This window comes from Schistocerca serialis, chromosome 6 (assembly GCF_023864345.2).
Source record: "Schistocerca serialis cubense isolate TAMUIC-IGC-003099 chromosome 6, iqSchSeri2.2, whole genome shotgun sequence".
NCBI classification, from domain to species: domain Eukaryota; kingdom Metazoa; phylum Arthropoda; class Insecta; order Orthoptera; family Acrididae; genus Schistocerca; species Schistocerca serialis.
The window spans coordinates 487,729,222-487,748,645 of NC_064643.1; the positions used below are offsets into that span (position 1 = coordinate 487,729,222).

At 45.0% G+C, this 19,424-nt stretch overlaps 1 protein-coding gene across 1 annotated transcript in view; it reads right to left on the minus strand.

The window, feature by feature from the left end:
• Positions 1–262: 262 nt before the first annotated feature.
• Positions 263–19,424, minus strand: part of LOC126484947 (uncharacterized) — a 93,731-nt gene continuing 74,569 nt past the window's right edge. The window contains exons 3-4 of the mRNA XM_050108548.1: positions 15,732–15,931; positions 263–550 (exon numbers count right to left, since the gene is read on the minus strand). Of these exons, the coding sequence (XP_049964505.1) occupies positions 263–550; positions 15,732–15,931 (488 nt within the window). The remainder of the gene's footprint in view (positions 551–15,731; positions 15,932–19,424) is intronic.

Consider the following 19,424-nt stretch of genomic DNA (forward strand, 5'->3'; position numbering starts at 1 on the left):
TGCAGAAAGAAAGGAATCTTCATTACCGCTGAAGTACTTGAATTAGATGTGATTAACGATTTCGCGGATATCTGTAATAATATTTTCTTGTAACTGTTGTTCATTGGAAACATATACATGTCTCATACAATTAAACTTGATGAACTTTCGATCAGCACGGTTGTTGGAGAGGCACCAAGATTTTCGTCACATCTTTCTTTCATGCAGGATTTAGTGTCAAGCATTGCGGTGTTAACTATTGGTGCTGTTCGTTTTCACATCGTTAGAAAAGCAGGCCATACCTGAGGTGGTTGCGGGGCACGTTGTGGATGTCCTTGTAGACCATGTGCAGGCGGACGGTCTCGGCGTGGCAGTCGCTCTTGATGGTCCAGGCTTGCTTGTCGCGGTCGTAGCACTGCGCGACCACGGGCTGCGGCAGCACCGGCGTCACGGGAGCGGCGGGCAGCAGAGCTGCTGGCGGTGGCGCTGTAGGGTGGGGTGGCGCCGAGGCGACCGCCACCTCGCTCACAGTGTTCGCCGCCAGCAGCTCCAGGTGCAGCCGCACTAGCCCCTGTGGAAAATTGGCGACCCTGACAGGACGCTCGTTCTGGCAAACTGTACAAGCGTGTGCAGAGAGTCTTATACAAAGCAATGAACTGTGAAATGCGTGCTGCACAGAAAGGCAAACATACAATGCTCAGTGTGTTTATATGAGGGTATACTAAAAAGTGATTTTTCTTATTCTGTTCTCAATATCAATTGAGATACTATATGTCATTCATTTTACTAGGTCGACTTTCCCACTTCACTGAAGTAAGTAGCAACCGTCTGCTACTAGAGGGCTCCAAATTGTATGTTTAACATAGTGGTGTGTAATGCAACAATGTCAGTGTGTGAAAAACATACTCTCATACAAATACAAGCACAAATAGGAAGAGTTCGTCCACATACAGAGCACCCTTCTCTTCAGCATGAAAGTGCCAGACCACACACAAGCACTGTGACATCGGCGACAGTCTGTTGCCTTGGGTTTACCATCATCGATCATCCTCCATACAGCTCTGACTAGGAACCATCCAACTTTCATCTGTTTCAAAAACTTAAAGAAAACCTTCGAGGGCTTCACTTTGATACTGATGAAGCAGTGCAAGTGCAGGTAAGATTATGGCTCCATCAACAAACTCAACTGTTCTACAGTGATGGTATCAACAAACTGGTCTCTCACTGGAAGACATGTCTCCAACATTAGGGTAACTGCACTGGGAAATAAATATGCAGACATGAAGTATAAATACGTAAAGTGTTAATAAAGTTTGTTTTACTTTAAAAACTTTAAGGTTCACACAAAACATTTGTGGGCAATGCTTTTCAGCATGCCTTCATACTACAAAATTTAATGATAGTATAATATTAATAATATAAGCGGGGCCTCCAGCGGCTAGCAGCCAGTCGCCCAGTCACCTCAGAAGATGTTGCCCGCAGTAGGCAATGAAACGTCAGGAAGCAGAAGAAGTCTTATATATGGACCACAGTAGTTCAGCCCGGAAGTTTTAATTAATGAAGACGCTGGCCATGAAAGCTTACATGTTATGGTTAATAATTTCTATTAACAATTATTTAGAATGAGCAGTAGATAAGAGTGATAATCTTAAATGTATAATTATTATTAGCTTAAAAATAGAGTTATATATCTTTAGTGCTGGAACTACCTTGTGCTGTACATATTTCGTGTGCAGCCGTCACCTCCTACATTTTCTGTTTCTTTCCTAAATGGTCGTCGGGAGGAACGATAGTTGGTATGTTTCTCTGTTAGATAAAGTCTCTGTAATTGTACCTGCATGATATTTTGGTACCTGTATGACTTTTTCGAGAAATACACATACGAGGATACAGTATGGACACGACCATTGATCTGGTGAAACAAGGAACGTGATTCATCCAAACAACCAACAAGTTTTCATTGAGTCATTGCCCAGATTCAACGATTCCATGCTCACAGCAATCGTATTTGTCTATTCTTTCGGTGAACGTGTGAATATATAGGTGTCATTGAAGTGTTGGCAGAAGAGCCAACACCGCGTTGCTAGAGGAGGCCGAAATGCACGCGTTTAAGCTCACGCAAACTGGCGTGAGGTCTGGAACAGGACAATGTAATTAATATAGCCATTAAGGTACGTTGCTGCTGGAATACATAACTTTAATCCATAATTGGTGTACATCGCTCTTGACGGTACATGTTTTACAATCTCAATATAAACTGGTAATGGCGCCTTGCTAGGTCGTAGCAAATGACGTAGCTGAAGGCTATGCTAACTATCGTCTCGGCAAATGAGGGCGTATTTGTCAGTGTAGCATCGCTAGCAAAGTCGTCTGTACAACTGGGGCGAGTGCTAGGACGTCTCTCTAGACCTGCCGTGTGGCGGCGCTCGGTCTGCAATCAGTGACAGTGGCGACACGCGGGTCCGACGTATACTAACGGACCGCGGCCGATTTAAAGGCTACCACCTAGCAAGTGTGGTGTCTGGCGGTGACACCACAGTCATCTGCTGCAGAGTTCAATGTTCAGCAAACTCACAGACTAAAAGTATTAATGTCCGCGCGTATGATCCTATGCGTATTGATACAGATACACGTGTAGTTTCTATTAAAGAATAATCATTCAGCATCAGTTTATTGCTACAAAAAATACCATGCGCTCCTCCTGATGAAACAACATTTTATTTCTGACCTGAAACTTTTTTAAGAGGAAAGATACGAAGTTTGCTTATGTCTTCAATTTTGTGTACTTACATCCAAAAGATTCATCTTTACCGTTGTTCGGGGGTTGTACCAATGTATGGAAACACTGTGAAAAACGCATGCGTAAACATAAATGCATGTGCTAGCCAGACGTGCCCCGCGCTGTTGTATTTGACTGAGAATGGTACTTGCACACTGTCTTCAATACATTCTAAGTGTCAGTCGTGGTCAAAAAAATGTTCTGTATAATTGTGAGTGCGTTACGTCGAAGCTAATTGAATTCGAGCGTGAGTGAATTGTGGGTGCTCGTATGATGGATGCTTCCGTAATGAAGGTAGCGTAAGTGTTAGGTGTTACAAGAGGTACTGTATCGAAAATCTGTACACAGCATGCAGAGAATGCGCAAAAATATTATTTGCTTAGTTAAAACACGGATGGAGGTGTGTGTTAAGTGATTGTGACAGCTGGTCATTGAATACGATTGTGAGGAAAAAATTAGAGGACGACAGATGAAAATGTTACTGGAGACTTGAGTGTCACAATGGCGAACCTGTAGAGATAAAAGCAGCTATAAGCGTACTCCATAAGCAGGGTATTACATGACGAGCTAGAACTCCAAAACCACTTATCGGTGACGAAAAAGCCCGCAACAAGCAAACGTTGTGCCTAAGTCATAACACTTGAGCTGTGGAATGACGCCATTTCGTAGAATGACTCTTGTCTCACAGTGTTTCCAGCTACCAGACGAATTTACGTCCATAGAGTGAATCACGGCGGGGTTTGGTGAAAATTTATGCCACCATATCGTCGTAATACAAGGGTACCGTGGTTACTCTTCAAGGTCGCATTATTGTGACGGATTATGTAACCATTTTATCTGATCAGGTCCATCCTATGGTACAATGCTTTTCCCCCAGCGGTGGCGCTGTGTCCCAAGACGACAGGGCCCATGTTCACACCGTCCAGAACTGGTTTTGTGAACACCACTATGAACTGCCGCATTTCCTATGGCCATCACAGTCACCAGATCTCAATATTATTGAACCTTTGGGTCCTACTTCGGAGAGAAGGGTGCGTGATCGACGTTCACCTTCATCATCGCCTGAAAGTAATGTGTCATGGTTTTGGTGCTTCCATATTTTTGTCCACCAGCTGTATGTTGTATATCTACATCTACAGCCACATACATTCTCCGCAAGCCACCTTATGGTGCGTGTCGGAGGGTGCCCTGAACCAGTGCTAGTCGTTTGTTCTCCCGTTCCAACCGCAGATAGAGGGAAAATCGACATCTAAATGCCTCCATACTAGACCTAATTTCTCTTATTTTGTCTTCGTGGTCTTCACACGAAATCTGCGTTCGCGAGAAAAGAGTCGTTCTGCAGTCAGCCTCAAATGCTATTTCTCTAAATTTTGTCAATTCTGCTCCTCGAAAAGAAAGTCGCCTTCAATCCGGTGATTTCCATTTTAGTTCTCCAAGCTTCTCCGCAATACTTGCTGTTGTTCGAACACACCGTTAACACTGCTAGCGCCCGCCTCTGAATTGATTCGATGTTACTTGATGCTATTTCGCATCTATATATGAAAATGGTAAACACACTTTCCAAGAAGCACGTCATACCATAATATAGTTCTACAGTGGTTGATACTTCCAGGTTCCTTGAGTTTCTTATCATCTAATGCGTCCTTATTACACAGTAAAATACTACGCACTTTTTCTGAGCAGTGTAGTGTAGAATACATTTCTTGTTATAGCTAAAATAATAGCCGTCTTAAGCCTATGCAGTAAAGAAATAACAGTGACTGTTTAATATAGTGAAACATTTTCTCTAATGGCAGCCGTCTATCACAGCAGTGTGCGCCACTGCAGGGCAGCCCTTTCTCGGACTACTGTATACAGCGGCAGTGGCCGCTGCCTTGAGCTGATTCACTGTCAAGGCGTACTAAACTGCTGGTGGAAGCCTTCAACTCTCCAATAAGTAATTCAGCTGTTGTTATTCAACGACGCTTGACGAACCAGCACGCTCCGCTAGTCTCGTCTTACAAAGACACTTAATAACCAGCTTCTCGGCAGTAGAATTATGTAATTATCCCCTACATTGCTGACTCTTCCTTTGTAGCTACGAAAATCAATTACAGTTTTAAGGAACGAAGTAACGAAAAGCTTCTGGACAGCTAAAATTACTTGGAAAACTTGGATTATATCCCAAGCCTCGTCTTTCATGTGTAATAACCTTTTTTAGTACTTAAACCTGCGTTGTCTCCTTTTAATTTTACGCCTCACTCTCTGTTTTCTATCTTATTTTCCATATTTCTTCACAATTTCGTTTTTTTCTTCTAAGGTAATGTTCGGTAATTAAATCGCCTTACACTTAACTGAAATTTAGAAACTAATTCTCTTAAAAGAGGTAAATGAACCGATCCCTGCCTAAGGGAAATTATTTAAATATAGTGCAGTTCTCCTAACAATCAATAAATGTAAAACAAGACGAGAGTAACAGAACTATGAAAGAAAAACGGATGTAGTTTGCTTCTTTTTAAAATCTACAAGCGTCATCAGCGATCTGCTCCTCCTGAGTGGTGAAACGAAGAGAAAGCTTCGAACAAAAACGAGTCTACTTTGAGAAACTGCACCATTTCTAAAATATGCTTTAAATGAAAGTGCGCGAGTGTTTCCCTAGCATTTATATGTTTCATGTCAATGAATTTATGTGATAGAAACCGAGTGGGGTGTCAAATCTATGGTAATTGGTACTTCTCTCAATAAATTCGCTGCAGAGTTCTCAACAGTCTTTTCCAAAAAAATGCAGCAAGATCTGACTAGCACTCTTCGTACTCTACATCTACATCTACATACATACTCCGCAATCCACCATACGGTGCGTGGTGGAGGGTACCTCGTACCACAACTAGCATCTTCTCTCCCTGTTCCACTCCCAAACAGAACGAGGGAAAAATGACTGCCTATATGCTCTGTACGAGCCCTAATGTCTCTTACATTATCTTTGTGGTCTTTCCGCGAAATATAAGTTGGCGGCAGTAAAATTGTACTGCAGTCAGCCTCAAATGCTGGTTCTCTAAATTTATTCAGTAGCGATTCACGTAAAGAACGCCTCCTTTCCTCCAGAGACTCCCACCCTAGTTCCTGAAGCATTTCAGTAACACTCGCGTGATGGTCGAACCTACCAGTAACAAATCTAGCAGCCCGCCTCTGAAGTGCTTCTATGTCCTCCTTCAATCCGACCTGATAGGGATCCCAAATGCTCGAGCAGTACTCAAGAATAGGTCGTATTAGTGTTTTATAAGCGGTCTTCTTTATAGATGAGACGACACCTTCCCGTACACCACAGCATCATCAGCAAACAGCCGCACATTGCTATCCACCCTATCCAAAATATCATTTATGTAGATAGAAAACAACAGTGGACCTACCACACTTCCCTGGGGCACTCCAGATGATATCCTCACCTCCGATGAACACTCACCATTAAGAACAACGTACTGCGTTATATTACTTAAGAAGTCTTGGAGCCACTCACATATTTGGGAATCAATCCCATATGCTCGTACCTTAGTTACGAGTCTGCAGTGGGGCACCGAGTCAAACGCTTTCCGGAATTCAAGGAATATGGCGTCCGTCTGATACCCTTCATCCATGGTTCGCAAGATATCATGTGGAAAAAGGGCGAGTTGCGTTTCGCAGGAGCGATGCTTTCTAAAGCCGTGCTCATGCATGGACATCAACTTCTCTGTCTCAAGGAAATTCATTATATTCGAACTGAGAATATGTTCGAGAATCCTGCAACAAACCGATGTTAAGGATATTGGTCTGTAATTTTTAGGATCCGTCCTTCTACCCTTCTTATATACCGGCGTCACCTACGCTTTTCTCCAGTCGCTCGGGACTTTACGTTGGGCAAGAGATTCGCGATAAATGCAAGCTAAGTAAGGAGCTTTGGTACTACTTCGATGCTATGTGCTGAGTATCTTATTCTACGAAGTTCATCCTAGATACTGCAGTGTTAGGTATGAAATTAGAGGATTTTTAAATGTGAGTTATTGAAGGATATTAAGGATAACAAGGACAGATAAAGTCACTGTAGCGAATGAACAAATGTTTACAAATTCTCAGTGCCATCGAGAGAAGATAACTGGAATATTTAGTCCATATAATGCGAAATAACAAACACCAACTGCTGTGCCTAGTACTTCCAGCTAAGACTGATGACAGACGTGGTCCAGGATAGAGAAGATTATCCTACCTAAAGCACTTAAGCAGGTGGTTTGGACTGAGCACAGAGTGTAGCTGTGCGGAGCCGAAAGATAATCCTGTAGTTGCAGCAGGTTTAGTGGTACACAGTAATTTAGCATAGTTTCTGGGAGGATTTTCTCTTTTTTATTTTTCTTTCTCGCACTGCTGCAAGGAAGTGTATTATGCCTGTGCGTTTTACTAATTTCAGTGCATATTGTTGAATGAGGTGACTTTCTCGTGCAGTCTTCGGAAGCCAGAAGCGCCATATCACGTGGCTCAGGTTGAATCTCGTGCCTGCTGGGTACAGTGCATGAGCAATCAGTGTACCGGCTGCCGTGGAGGCAAAAAGAAGCACCTGTAGCTGAAGCAGTTTGTCTTATCACAGTAATTTAGTTTACGGTACGTTTTTTTTCATGTACTTCTCGAAGAAATTAATATTACCTGTATGTTTCACTGTGGTGGCTTATGTTTGCCAACTTCAAGTTTCTTTCGTAAATTTCACTGTATTTTATTTTGTGTCGCGACTTCTCGGGTAGTGTAGAGGAGAGGTAGCGTAGCAGCAGAACTTCGGCTTCTTTTGTTATTGTTTAATACTGATTATATAGACAAAAACTGCTTAGAGATGATTAGTCGACGACTGTTGTGTACAGACGCAGGGGGATTTTTGGCCACTGTCATTACACAGATGGAAGCTGCGTTGGCCGCAGTCGAAAGGCTTCAGTCTGCTTCACTGGGCTGTGACGGCGTTGCGGCACGCAGACGAATGCTTTGGTACGAGTGGAGCGTATTGCGCCGCCTGGAATCCTTGGCGCCGCTGCGCCTTCCGATTCGCACTTCCCGGCTGGTTGACAGTTATCGGACGGTGACTGGCGACAGTGGGGAGGTCACGAGTGGCCGTGTGGAAGGGAAAAGTGGGTTTAAGGTACTACAAAAAAATGGTTCAAATGGCTCTGAGCACTATGGGACTTAACATCTACGGTCATCAGTCCCCTAGAACTTAGAACTACTTAAACCTAACTAACCTAAGGACAGCACACAACACCCAGCCATCACGAGGCAGAGAAAATCCCTGACCCCGCCGGGAATCGAACCCGGAAACCCGGACGTGGGAAACGAGAACGCTACCGCACGACCACGAGATGCGGGCTAAAGGTACTACACATTGCTAAAATTACATCTGAGCCAACAATGGAATACGTAGCCTGGCGGAATCTTGGTCGATCCTCTTGAGATGCCTGGCCAAGTGTAGAGTGTGGGAATGCTTGTCATGTGGAGCTGTAATGTTAGGTGGGTGATGGAGTCCGTCAGGAAAATAGCAGGCAGTTTGGGCAAGAAGATAGTGTCCACTCCGTTTGTTTCCCGTGGTGGAGGGAAAGGCGGATGGGGTTCGCAATGGGGAGCAGGCTCCGCAGGTAGCGATTGAGCACACTGGGTGCACCCGGCTGCAAACCATAGCTCATGTCGCCACGAATGACGCCTGCCGCCTGGGTTCAGAGGCTATTCTTGGTTCCTGCAGGTGGCTGGCAGATTTGGTAAAGAAACTAGCCCCACCCAATGGGTGAAAGTAGAGCTATCGTTTCTGAGCATCGTTTCCGGAACCTATCGTGATGATTTGGCTTGGAGCAGAGCGAAAGGTCTAAACCAGAGGCTCAGACGATTCTGTGAAGCTTCCGTCTGCAAATTTTGTCGACACCTACTGTCTGGTGGAGGAGTGCAGAACCCACCTTAATAGGACAGGCGTGTGCTACATGTAGGAACAGGTTACCAGTGTAGCGGAGTACATGTGGTGTGCGCATGTGTGTTTTCTAGGATAGAGAACTCCCTCCATCCTCCCGAAAATGCGCATACTGACCGGACACCGGATAGCATTCGCCACTATAAAAGGTATGAAGGAAATCAGGTTACCTTCCATTCGGAAAGTGAGTGCACTCAGTGACTGTTATGTGTCTTATAAATTGTAGAGTGCAGCGATCAGTCGTCCTTTTTTTAGATTTTATTACTCAAATCCAGATTTTGGCTAGTGGCTAGCCATTCTCAATGCACTATTTTCTATTCTCGATGCTTGTAAGTCCCTGTATATAATACTATTAAATTACAGGAGCGTCTATGGAAGGGTCCCAGAACTAATCTCGTTTATAAATGGTCACAGTGGCCATATAGGACAGTATTGCGACAGAAACCTGGCTGAAACCATATGTGAGTAACAATGAAACCCTAGACTCCGAGTAGAATGTATATCTCAAAGACAGGTTGAACGCTGGTGGTGGAGGACTGTTGGTAGCAACAGCAAACACGATACTGTGACTTAAAAGGGAACCTCCCCATCGCACCCCCCTCAGATTTAGTTATGAGTTGGCACAGTGGATAGGCCTTGATAAACTGAACACAGATCAATTGAGAAAACAGGAAGAAGTTGTGTGGAACTGTGAAAAAATAAGCAAAATATACAAACTGAGTAGTTCATGGGCCACATAAGCAACATAATGGACAATGTGAGCTTAAGAGCGATGTGGTCTCGTGGTAGCGTGAGCAGCTGCAGAACGAAAGGTCCTTGGTTCAAGTCTTCCATCAACTGAAAATTTTACTTTCTTTATTTTTTCATAGTTATTATCTGTCCGTTCGTTCATTGACATCTCTGTTCACTATAATAAGTTTAGTGCCTGTGTTTTGCGACCGCATCGCAAAACCGTGTGATTAGTAGACGAAAGGACGTGCCTATCCAATGGGAACAGAAAACATTTGATCGCAAGGTCATAGGTGAACCGATTCCTCCACAGGAAAACACATCTGATATATTCTATACGACACTGCTGACGGCATGTGCGTCACAGGACAGGAATATGTTGCCAACCCACCTAACTTGTACACTTGGCGAATGGGTAAAAAGATTCTTCTACCTTGCCCGATTTAGGTTTTCTTGTGGATGTGATAATCACTCCCAAAAAAGTGATGAAAACATAAGAGTTTGTGACAAACTGAAAATAAAAAATTAAACTTCTCTCTCGATGGAAGATTTGAACCATGGACCTTTCGTTCCGCAGCTGCTCACGTTACCACGAGACCAGGGCACTCTTGCTTTCCCATCGTCCTTAATGTTCCCTATCTTCCCTTAAACTACTCAGTTTGTATATTTTGCTTATTTTTTCATAGTTCCACACAACTTCTTCCTGTTTTCTCAATTGATCTGTGTTCAGTTTTTCAAGGCCTATCCACTGTGCCAACTTATAACTAAATCTGAGGGGGGTGCGATGGGGAGGTTCCCTTGTTAGTACTGATCCATAGCGAGAAATAATTTGGGTGTTAAAGGTGGATCAAACACGGTCACCGGATGTTTTTATAGATCCACTGCCTCATTAGAAGTAATGGCGGAATACCAGAGGCGAAACTTGGAAAATATTTTGTGTAAATTTCCTGGTTATGTGATAGTTTTGGGTGGATTTTAACCTGCACTGCAGACCTGGAAACTGAAGTGACCAGGAAGGGTAGTGGGGACGGAGAACAAAGTGAAATTTTTATAAATATTTAATCCGAAAAATACCCTGAGCAGTCAATGAGAGACTCGCTGGTGGCAAACAGACCTGAACTTCTTGATTCGGCCTAGCATAGGGAAGCACTGATCATAAGAATTACTGATTACGCCTGTAAAGTTTAGCAAGAAGCAGCGTGAGCAGCAGCACTCCGTCTTCAGGGCACAAGTGACCCATCGGGACCATCCGACGACCGTGTCATCCTCAGTGAGGATGCGGATAGGAGGGTCCTGTGGCCAGCACACCGCTATCCCGGTCGTTATGATGGTTTTCTGTGACCGGAGCTGCTACTATTCGGTCGAGTAGCCCCTCAGTTGGCATCAAGAGGCTGAGTGCACTCCGAAAAATGGAAAGTTTAGCAAGAAGGACAGAAACTGGTTTTAGACTGCATGAGAGTTCTACACGAAAATTTCACCTGTAGTAAAGACAATGATGAGCATCAATGGGCGAGGTTCAAGAGCATCGCACAATACACTTTAGGGAGGTATATGCCGAGCAAACTTGTAAGGCCGCAGTCCATTTCTTCAGGTTGAAGTACACTGTACCCCAAGCTGATGAGATGGATTACAGGCATGCTGATAGAGATATATTTCTGAAATTTGGTTGAATTATTCCTTGGGAACGTCCAAATGGAGTTAATAGGCTATTTTTTATATAATTTATTCATTAGATATGCCAAAAATTTGTTTCAAGCGACCGAAATTTTATTATGCCAAATCGCAAAAAACTTTGCTGTTACTTCGTGCGTATGTCCTTTAGATTAATTTTTTTTTTTTTTATTTGAGATAACACATGCAGACTGCAGGACTTCCGTCACGGACGCAGTTCATTTTGGAAAGAGCAAGTTAAGCTCCTCCAATGCAGACTGCAGGACTTCCGTCATGGACGTAGTTCATTTCAGAAAGAGCGAGTTTAGCTCCTCCAATGGGGGAGCATAATGATGACTGAATTTCTTTCACAAATCAGAAAATATTGTCCAGTAATCAATAAATAAAGTGCATAGAGATTTACGTTAATTTCTTGATTAGTTCCTTTAAAAAATCGTAAAAATCGCTTCTATTATAAGAGACTGAGGGGAATGAACTTTTAAATTATGTACGTATAGGGTGACAGTTGTTGAAGTATATGAAAAAAACGTAAATTAGTTGTAAACTATAGCGTGCACATTCTTTATTCAACATGTAAACGTCACTACATCTACTCGGATATAGGTAATCACATGTTCGATATGCCTGTCATCATTTGCGATAATGTGGCGCAGACGAATAGCGAAATTCTGCATGACCCGCTGAAATGTCGGAACATCGATGCTGTCGATGATCTGAATCGCTGTTTTCAGCACAGCAGTGGTTTTAGGGTTATTGCTGTACGTCTTGTCTTTAACATAGCCCCACAAAAAGGAGTCACATGTGTTCAGATCCGGAGAATATGGCGGTCAGTCGAAGCCAATACCAGTAGCCTCTGGATACTCCAGAGTCGGAAAGCAATCCCCAAAGTGCTTCTCCAGGACGTTAACGCATTCCTGCTTCGATGGGGTCGAGCTCCGTGTTGCATGAACCATATATCGTCGAAATCAGGGTCACTTTGGAGAATGGCGACGAAATCATCTTCCAAAACCTTCAAGTACCGTTCGGTAGTCATCGTCCTATCAACGAATATCGCACCGTTTATTCCGAGACTGGACACTGAACAATACATAGTCAGCAGTCGAGGGCGAAGAGACTTCTCGTTCGTAAAATGCTGATTCTCAGTCCTCCAGATACACGAATTTTACTTATTGGCGAACCCATCGAAATGTAAGTGGGCTTCGTCGCTAAACCACCGCATTCACATGCCTCACGGTCAACCGTGCAATTTGACAATTTGAACATCGTAGCAAACATCGTTCAGATGTTATGACGATTTTATTTCTTATGGTTCATAACTGTCACCCTGTGTGTATATGTGTGTGTTTTTATCATTAACGTTCACACGCGTTTCCAGTTTCACTGGCTGGGGCTTGAAGGTTCATACTTAATACGTAGATTAGAAGTTCATGCCATTTCTATTCACTGCTCATGGGAGTAGTTCAATTTTTATACACTACTGGCCATTAAAATTGCTACACCACGAAGATAACGTGCTACAGACGCGAAATTTAACCGACAGGAAGATATGCAAAATAATTGCTTTTCAGAGCATTCACACAAGGTTGGCACCGGTGACGACACCTACAACGTACTGACGTGACGAAAGTTTCCAACCGATTTCTCATACACAAACAACAGTTGACCGGCGTTGCCTGGTGAAACGTTGTTGTGATGCCTCGTGTAAGGAGGAGAAATGCGTACCATCACGTTTCCGACATTGATTAAGGTCAGATTGTAGCCTATCGCGATGGCGGCCTATCATATCACGACATTGCTGCTCGCGTTGGTCGAGATCCAATGACTGATAGCAGAATATGGAATCGGTGGTTTCAGGAGGGTAATACGGAACGCCTTGCTGGATCCCAACGGAGTCGTATCACTAGTAGTCGAGATGACAGGCATCTTATCCGCATGGCTGCAACAATCGTACAGCCACGTCTCGATCGCTGAGTCAACAGATGGGGACGTTTGCAAGACAACAACCGTCTACACGAAAAGTTCGACGACGTTTGCAGCAGCATGGACTATCAGCTCGAAGACTATGGCTGCAGTTACCCTTGACGCTGCACCACAGACAGGAGCGGCTGCGATGGTGTACTCAACGACGAACCTGGGTGCACGAATGACAAAACGTCATTTTTTCGGATAAATCCAGGTTCTGTTTACAGCATAATGATGGTCGCACATTGGAAGCGTGTATTCGTCATCGCCATAGTGGCGTATGACCCAGTGTGATGGTATGGGGTGCCATTAGTTACACGTCTCGGTCACCTCTTGTTCGCATTGACGGCACTTTGAACAGTGGACGTTACATTTCAGATGTGTTACGACCCGTGGCTCTGCCTTTCATTCTATCCCTTCGAAATCCTACATTTCAGCAGAATAATGCACGACCGCATGTTGCAGGTCCCGTAAGGGCCTTTCTGGATATAGAAAATGTTCAACTGCTGCCCTCCAGATCTCTCACCAATTGAAAACGTCTGGTCAATGGTGGACGAGCAACTGGCTCGTCACAATACGCCAGTCACTACTGTTTATGTACTGTGGTATCGTGTTTGAAGCTGCGTGGGCATCTGTACCTGTACACGCCATCCAAGCTCTGTTTGACTCAATGCCCAGGCGTATCAAGGCCCTTATTCTGGTCTGAGGTGGTTGTTCTGGGTACTGATTTCTCAGGATCTATGCACCCACATTGCATGAAAATGTGTTCACATGTCAGTACTAATATACTTGGCCAATGAATACCTGTTTATCATCTGCATTTCTTGTTGGTGTAGCAATTTTAATGTCCAGTAGTGTACAGGCAGAGTACTTGCAGCTGCCGGATATACTTGAGTCGTGCTGCGGCTCGAATTGGTGGTGTTGTAGGTTTCTGACAGACCGTATTGTTTAGTTGGCATGGTTCCGTTGTTTGTCTTCTTCTCGTGTTCACTGGCGCCACTCCGTTTCGTAAGCGTTGCCTGTCCGCAAGTGGCAGCAGCGGCTTTTATCGATATGTAGTCCTGCTGCCCTATCTTTGAGTCGACTCGTGCTTCTTTTATGTGGTATGAGTGTCGAGTGCGGTTGGGGACGCAGAAGCAGCGAGGCCCGCGGGGAACGACAACACGCCATGACCGCTGGCGGCGTATATGGACTGCCGGATGGAAGGGCAATGGTCACGAGGGTGCAAGACCTCGTCGAAACCGGATCCTTCATGTTTAAGCTGAGTGCATTGGAATTCGCGTAGAGAAACCACCACCATTGTAAAATCTCGTGATTCTCCAGTGGCTTTGGTTCATGTTGCCACTCGTAGTGTCGCCGAGGCGAGAAGCAGCGAATGGAGTACCTGGTGAAGGCGTATCTAATTAGCCTTCCTGAGCTTCTAAATACTATTTACTGTTCTCAGCTTTTTACATTGTTAAGTACAACTAGCGGTATTTTTCTGCCCTGGGGTTTAGTGTACGTAACAGCAGTGTACATTTCCTCGCCTTGCCGCCGCTCTCCGGTGAGGCGTCTAAGTTTGACAGCTTTTTGATTGTAGGTTGAGTGGCGCTTGCGTACCTTAGTGGTAGTCACTGCTGCGCGGGATTAGCCGAGCGGTCTGTGGCGCTGCAGTCATGGACTGTGCGGCTGGTCCCTGCGGAGGTTCGAGTCCTCCCTCCGGCATGGGTGTGAGTGTTTGTCCTCAGGATAATTTAGGTTAAGTAGTGTGTAAGCTTAGGGACTGATGACCTTAGCAGTTAAGTCCCATAAGGTTTCGCACACATTTTTGTGGTAGTTATTCCTTCTTGCTCCGGGCGCTCTAAGCACAGTATTCTGCGGGCGGAGCCAAGACCGCCGGTTCCGGCTTTGGCGTAATTTTACATCTTGCATTGGTTTTGTTGGATGTCAGGTAGCCTCCCCAAGATCATCATTAGTCGCTCGTTAGACTGCCACTAGTCCGAGTTACCATCTTGAAATCTGAATGGAACTCTTGGCTGCCTTTCACTTCTCACGCTAAAGTGTTTTTGGTGTAACCTACTCAAAAGTCGATTCCTGGATCACCGTCTGTCACTGGCCCTTGTGTTTTATTTCATTACTGTATTCTTAAGTAACCATCATTTGTCTCACCTGTTTGGTGATCTGTTGTTTTTTTTCTTTAAATTAACTTTTGCTATGCTATTCGCCGTTTATGAGTATATTTGTTAAATTTTTTATAATTGCCCAGCCGTGATTGTGGTTACTTGCCTTAAAATTCTGATAGCGACCGCATTGGCTTGTCTTCAAAGTTATCGGCTGTCTGTATTTTATGTATTTGTTAAATTTTAAATGACTGCCGTTCTTCGCGTTAAATGCCTTCAGCCGTGGTTGTGGTTACCTGCCTTAAAAGTCTGATTGCGACCTCATTGGCTTATTTTCGAAAATTATTTATTAAAATAAATGAGTGAAATTGCAAAGCAAACCAAGAGTAATTGACTCGGGCCCCGTCCACAATCTTAACCCATCCTGCCTTCCTTAATTACCAGGTTTCACTACTATTTGTAAAAGGTTAGAAAGCTATTCTGGCAGTTGCGCTCATTGTTGCATAGTGATACGCACAGTTTGATAGAGTTGGCACTGGAGCAGAGCTGCGTGGCGACAAGGGCTCACCTTGTAGACGAGGTCGGAGAAGCGCGCGCGCGGGTGCCAGCCGTAGCCCTTGCCGTCCGAGTCGGAGACGTCGTCAAGGAGGCCGGAGTCCAGGCGCCGCTCGGCGTCGCCCAGGCTGACGCTGTAGCGCACGCGGCACCGGTGGTCGAAGCCCGTCAGCCGGTTCAGGTACACCGACACACGGTTCTCCGAACCGCTGCCTCCGCCACCTGCCGCAACACCACACAGCACGCGTGTTCACCTTGCAATCGGTCTTGGAGCGTTGGACGGTGCGGAGGACTTCTATACATGGCTGACGCTCTACAGCAAGCAAATCTGTTGGGATCCCACTTAGAAAATGAAATCACTGGGTTCCAATATAGTGAACGCAGAGATTTGTAGGCGAAGTTTAAACAGGTCATAAATAGCACTCTGGAGAAATGTGTCTCTAGTAAATCGATTAAGGATGGATAAAATTCAGTGTGGTTTAACAACAAAATTTGTAAATACTATAACACGCTCAGTTCAAAGAAGAACGCACATATGACAAGAAGCAACGATTAATAAACATTCGTGCGACTGTAAAAAGATCTATGCCGGAAGCGTGGGACAACTACCACCACAATACCTTAGCAAAAGATCTTTCCGAGAGCCTGAGAAAATTCCGGTCTTACGTAAAATCGCTAAGCGGGTGGAGTGCATATATCCAGTCACACGGTGATCAGTCTAGTGTGGCAATAGAAGACAGAAAGAGGAAAACTGGCTCAAAATGGTTCAAATGGCTCTGAGCACTATGGGACTTAACCTCTAAGGTCATCACTCCCCTAGAACTTAGAACTAATTAAACCTAACTAACCTAAGGACATCACACACATCCATTCCCGAGGCAGGATTCGAACCTGCGGCCGTAGCTGTCGCGCGGTTCCAGACTGTACCGCCTAGAACCGCTCGGCCACCCCGGCCGGCAGAGGAAAACTGAATGAGATTTTCACTCACCAGCGGATTGTGCGCTGATATGAAATTTCCTGGCAGATTAAAAATGTGTGCCGGACCGAGACTCGAACTCGGGACCTTTGCCTTTCGCGGGAAAGTGCTCTACCAACTGAGCTACCCAAGCACGACTCAGGCCCTCTCCTCACAGCTTCACTTCCGCCAGGACCTTGTCTCCTACTTTCAAAACTTCACAGAATCTCTTCTGCGAACCTTTCAGAACTAGCACTCCTGAAGTCGTGCGTGGGTAGCTCAGTTGATAGAGCACTTGCCCGCGAAAGGCAAAGGTCTCGAGTTCGAGTCTCGGTCCGGCATACAGTTTTAATCTGCCAGGAAGTTTCAGGAAAACTGAAGTTTCAAATTTTGCATTTAAGAAAACGTTCTCGCAGGAGTATCGTACGTATACTTTGGTGTCCAAAGTTATAGCAACAAACCACTGTTTTCCGTCCTATGTTCGATTCACTATACTAATCATGCAAACTTAGTCGGACCTCGGCGGCCTTGGCGAGCGGACGCGCGCTGGTGTTTACGTCTCCGCTGCTGCCGGCTTAGCGCTGTTTACGGTGAGTTGACGCCCTTGTAGCGTACACAGATAAGTGTTATTTTGTGAAAAATGACACGAATTGACTATGAATGAACTAGCTCTAAAAGATAATTTGAAATTACGTTTCGATCCGAAATATGCACTACCTAAAGCTTACGAACTTGAGGCATGGATTGAGAATGATTTAAAACGATCTTTTGATGAAATAATTGGTGTACATCTTTCGATCGTTAGCAGTACTGCGCACATAAAGTTAAAACTGCAGAAATATGCGATCAAATTGTTCAGTCATGCGGTGGTAGTCTTAAATTTACTAACAGCGATGGTAATATTGGCGAAGTTCTGGTATCTCGTGCAGGATTTAGTGTCCGCACAGTTAGAATTTTCGAACTACCTTTTGAAGTTCCTGCCGACGAAATAAATGCAGTGTTGAAAAATTATGGCACGGTTATCAGCAATAATGCGGAAAAGTGGATGTCCTTTAAAGTTCCTGTCTTGAACGGTGTTCGACAGGTGAAAATAGAACTGGAGAAACACATTCCATCATACATTACGATCTGTGGATATAGGGCCATTGTTATATACGATGGTCAGCCTCGCACTTGCTCTGGGTGTGGTGCAACTGATCATGTTCGCGCACAATGCGTACAGAGACGAGTGACGCAGTTGCCACCAGGCGAAAGTGTTCCTAGCAACAAGATGTCATCAATGCCTCTAACTTACATGGCGGCAGTCCGTTCGACCATGGCAGCGACGGAGGTCACTCACATGGATACCACTGTCAACACCACCGATGCTGACCAGACACCAATGGAGACTGCCACCCCAGAGGGCAACGCTGACACCACCCCCGACGTGACGATGAAACTGAACGATCCGAAGGCTACGTGTTTGATTAGCGCCGACGTTGGCGAGAAAACCCAAGATGTCGAGAATGATCCACGCACCGACAAAGGAGCGGATTCTAAATCAATGGGAAGCGACGACAACACTGGATTACCAGTCTGCAGCTCTTCCTTAGTGCCTGTGGCAAATGAAAGGACGGACGTTTCTCCTAAAAAACACAAAAAGCGACGGATCGCTCACAAGGATGCCGAGAAAACAGCTCCACTGCTGCGCGAAAAAGGTGCGCAAATTGCCCGTGAATTAACTGACGCAACTCTTGGGAGGAGAGACGCGAAGCAATCGAGTGGCCACGACCGGGCGGTAACAGTGACCACGCCGAACTCTGGGATTGGAAATCACGCGGCAGCAGACGAGGATCGGGTCTCTCAGCAGCTTCTGAGAGAGGGGCGAAAAGAACAGTGTCCAACGGGAAAGGGCTCAGATCAGAAGATGGGCATGTCCAATGCAGGCAGCTGGGCTGATGATATCGAGGACATGTCGGTGGATCGAGGACTGACTACGTCTGAACCACCAAAGGAGGCTATGCCAGCCGGGAGAGCGGAATTAATTGTGACACAACAGCTTTCAACGAACCTGAGAAAAGATGATGATTCGGATACGTATTAATTTCCTCACCGACATCATGCTTGTGCTAACGGGTCAGCGACTTTTAACATAGAGAACTTCATGCCTTCTTTTCAGGACTACAAGATAGCCACTGTAAACATCAACAAAATAACTTCAGAGCAGAAGATACACAGTCTCCGCGATTATTTGTATAGCTGTGATGTGGACATCGCGATGCTGCAAGAGGTGGCACACCATTTTCTACCTGACTTTCCTGGGTATGACGTACTGACAAATACCATCCCAGATAACTCCTCAGGCACAGCTCTGTTATTCAAAGAGGGTATTATTGTATCGGACGTGGAAAGACTAGAGTCTGGCAGAGGAATCTCGTGCCTTATTAATGGAGTTCGATTGATAAACATCTATGCTCCCTCGGGGAATCAAAATAGAGCTGCCAGAGCACATTTTTACGCTACTGACTTATTGTATCTTTTACGGAGGAGTGAGGAGGACGTGGTCGTCGGCGGGGATTTTAATTGTGTTTTAAAGCCTAAAGACCAATGGCCGAATTTTAACGGTTGTGCGACACTTGCCGAAACTGTCCGACTGATGGACCTAGAAGATACCTGGGAAATCCTGAACGGGGACCGTCAGTGTTTTACGTATTTTACTGCTCAAACTGCCAGCCGATTAGACAGAATTTATGTAGGAAAACGCCTGAGGGA